Source organism: Sapajus apella, unplaced genomic scaffold, assembly GCF_009761245.1.
Source record: "Sapajus apella isolate SASKATOON/1434 unplaced genomic scaffold, GSC_monkey_1.0 scaffold155, whole genome shotgun sequence".
In the NCBI taxonomy this organism is placed as follows: domain Eukaryota; kingdom Metazoa; phylum Chordata; class Mammalia; order Primates; family Cebidae; genus Sapajus; species Sapajus apella.
In genome coordinates, this window is record NW_022437095.1 from 621,073 (window position 1) to 622,669 (window position 1,597).

At 43.7% G+C, this 1,597-nt stretch overlaps 1 protein-coding gene across 5 annotated transcripts in view; it reads right to left on the minus strand.

The window, feature by feature from the left end:
* LOC116541740 (involucrin-like) overlaps nucleotides 1-955 on the minus strand; it is a 4,435-nt gene extending 3,480 nt beyond the window's left edge. For 3 of the 5 annotated variants that reach the window (XR_004264923.1, XR_004264922.1, XM_032266154.1), the window contains exons 1-2: nucleotides 199-955; nucleotides 55-138 (exon numbers count right to left, since the gene is read on the minus strand). Coding sequence is in view for 3 of the 5 variants with exons in the window: in XM_032266154.1 (XP_032122045.1) it covers nucleotides 55-138; nucleotides 199-369 (255 nt within the window). In the remaining 2 variants the exon portion in view is untranslated. The other 2 variants (XM_032266156.1, XM_032266155.1) reach the window with 2 other exon arrangements.
* Nucleotides 956-1,597: the final 642 nt, after the last annotated feature.

The window sequence follows — 1,597 nt, forward strand, 5'->3', positions numbered from 1 at the left end:
CTGGACCTGACACTGGACCCGACACTGGACCCGACACTGAATCTGCCACGGGACCTGCCGCTGGACCTGACACTGAATCTGCTGCTGGACCTGACGCTGGAACTGATGCTGAACCTGACGCTGGACCTGATGCTGGACCTGATGCTGAACCTGACATTGGACCTGACGCTGGACCTGACACTGGACCCGACGCTGGACCTGACACTGGACCCAACACTGAATCTGCTGCTGGACCTGACGCTGGACGGACCTGACGCTGGATGGACCTGACACTAGACCTGACACTGGACCTGATTCTGGACCTGACACTGAATCTGCCGCTGGACCTGCCGCTGGACCTGATGCTGGACCTGACACTGGACCTGACATTGACAAATGCTGCAAATCTTTACGGAGAGAAAAATATAATGCATCTGAGAGCAGCTGTCCCAGCTCTGGATGAAGCTGGCAGAACTAGGAAGCAGCAGAGACCCGCATCATTCAGTGGGCAGAGTCAGCGACCATCCTGTAAGTCCAGAAAAGCTCAAACTGCATGACTGCAACTAGAAATACTAATCATTAGCCAGACCTCCTGGCAAATATCACCACTGGCCTGGTGTCATTCTGTGCAGTGTTTTATATCACATGTACAGGAAATCATTCACAAAGACTTTAACAAGGAAGTATTAACATGACTTTTAATGCATTATAACAGCTTTGCACCAATTTAACATGTATTTAACCCCAATGGTGTATGTAAACACATATTTTTACAGAACTTTACGCATGTTTACCTGACAGCTCAAACTTTTACAGTGTCTCTCTCTCCCTGAGAGGACAGTGGAGGATCCCATGCACTCTCTCCAGGAACATGCCCCTCCTGGAAAGGACTCACAAATCAAATGTGCACACACACACGCATGCATGCACAGACACATACATATCACACATGCATACACGCAGACATACATGCAATACACACATTCACACATGCACACACATTCACATAATCACATGCATACCAACACATACACACAAATGCACACACATGCATATACATACACACACATGCATATACATACACGCATGCATATACATCTGACATGTAAACACACACACATACACAAATATACATTCATAACTATACACTCATGAGCATTCATGCATGCATACTCATACATACATGCACTGTCATGCCTAAACATGTAATGCATGCACAAAAATAAGGCAACATATACACATATATGCACATGCTTGCATACATGTGTACATTACAAAGGCACACATACATGCAAAAACATATACATGCAATACACACATTCATACACATAAATGCAAACACACACATATATACCACTCAAAACCCCCTTATTCAATTCTATACAAAGTGGTTTATCCCCTAAATGTACCTTCTTGTAATTAATAAGCCCTACTTTACTGCACATTTCCACATTTCTTGATTTCACATAATGAGGTCTCACACACAGCACACATCATATACACATTCATGCTTGAACACATGTGAACATACAAATAGAAATATGCACACGTGCATGAATACCTCCTTCTGTAAAGGTATTCTCAAACTTGAATTGAACGAATTCTGCTAATTACAGTC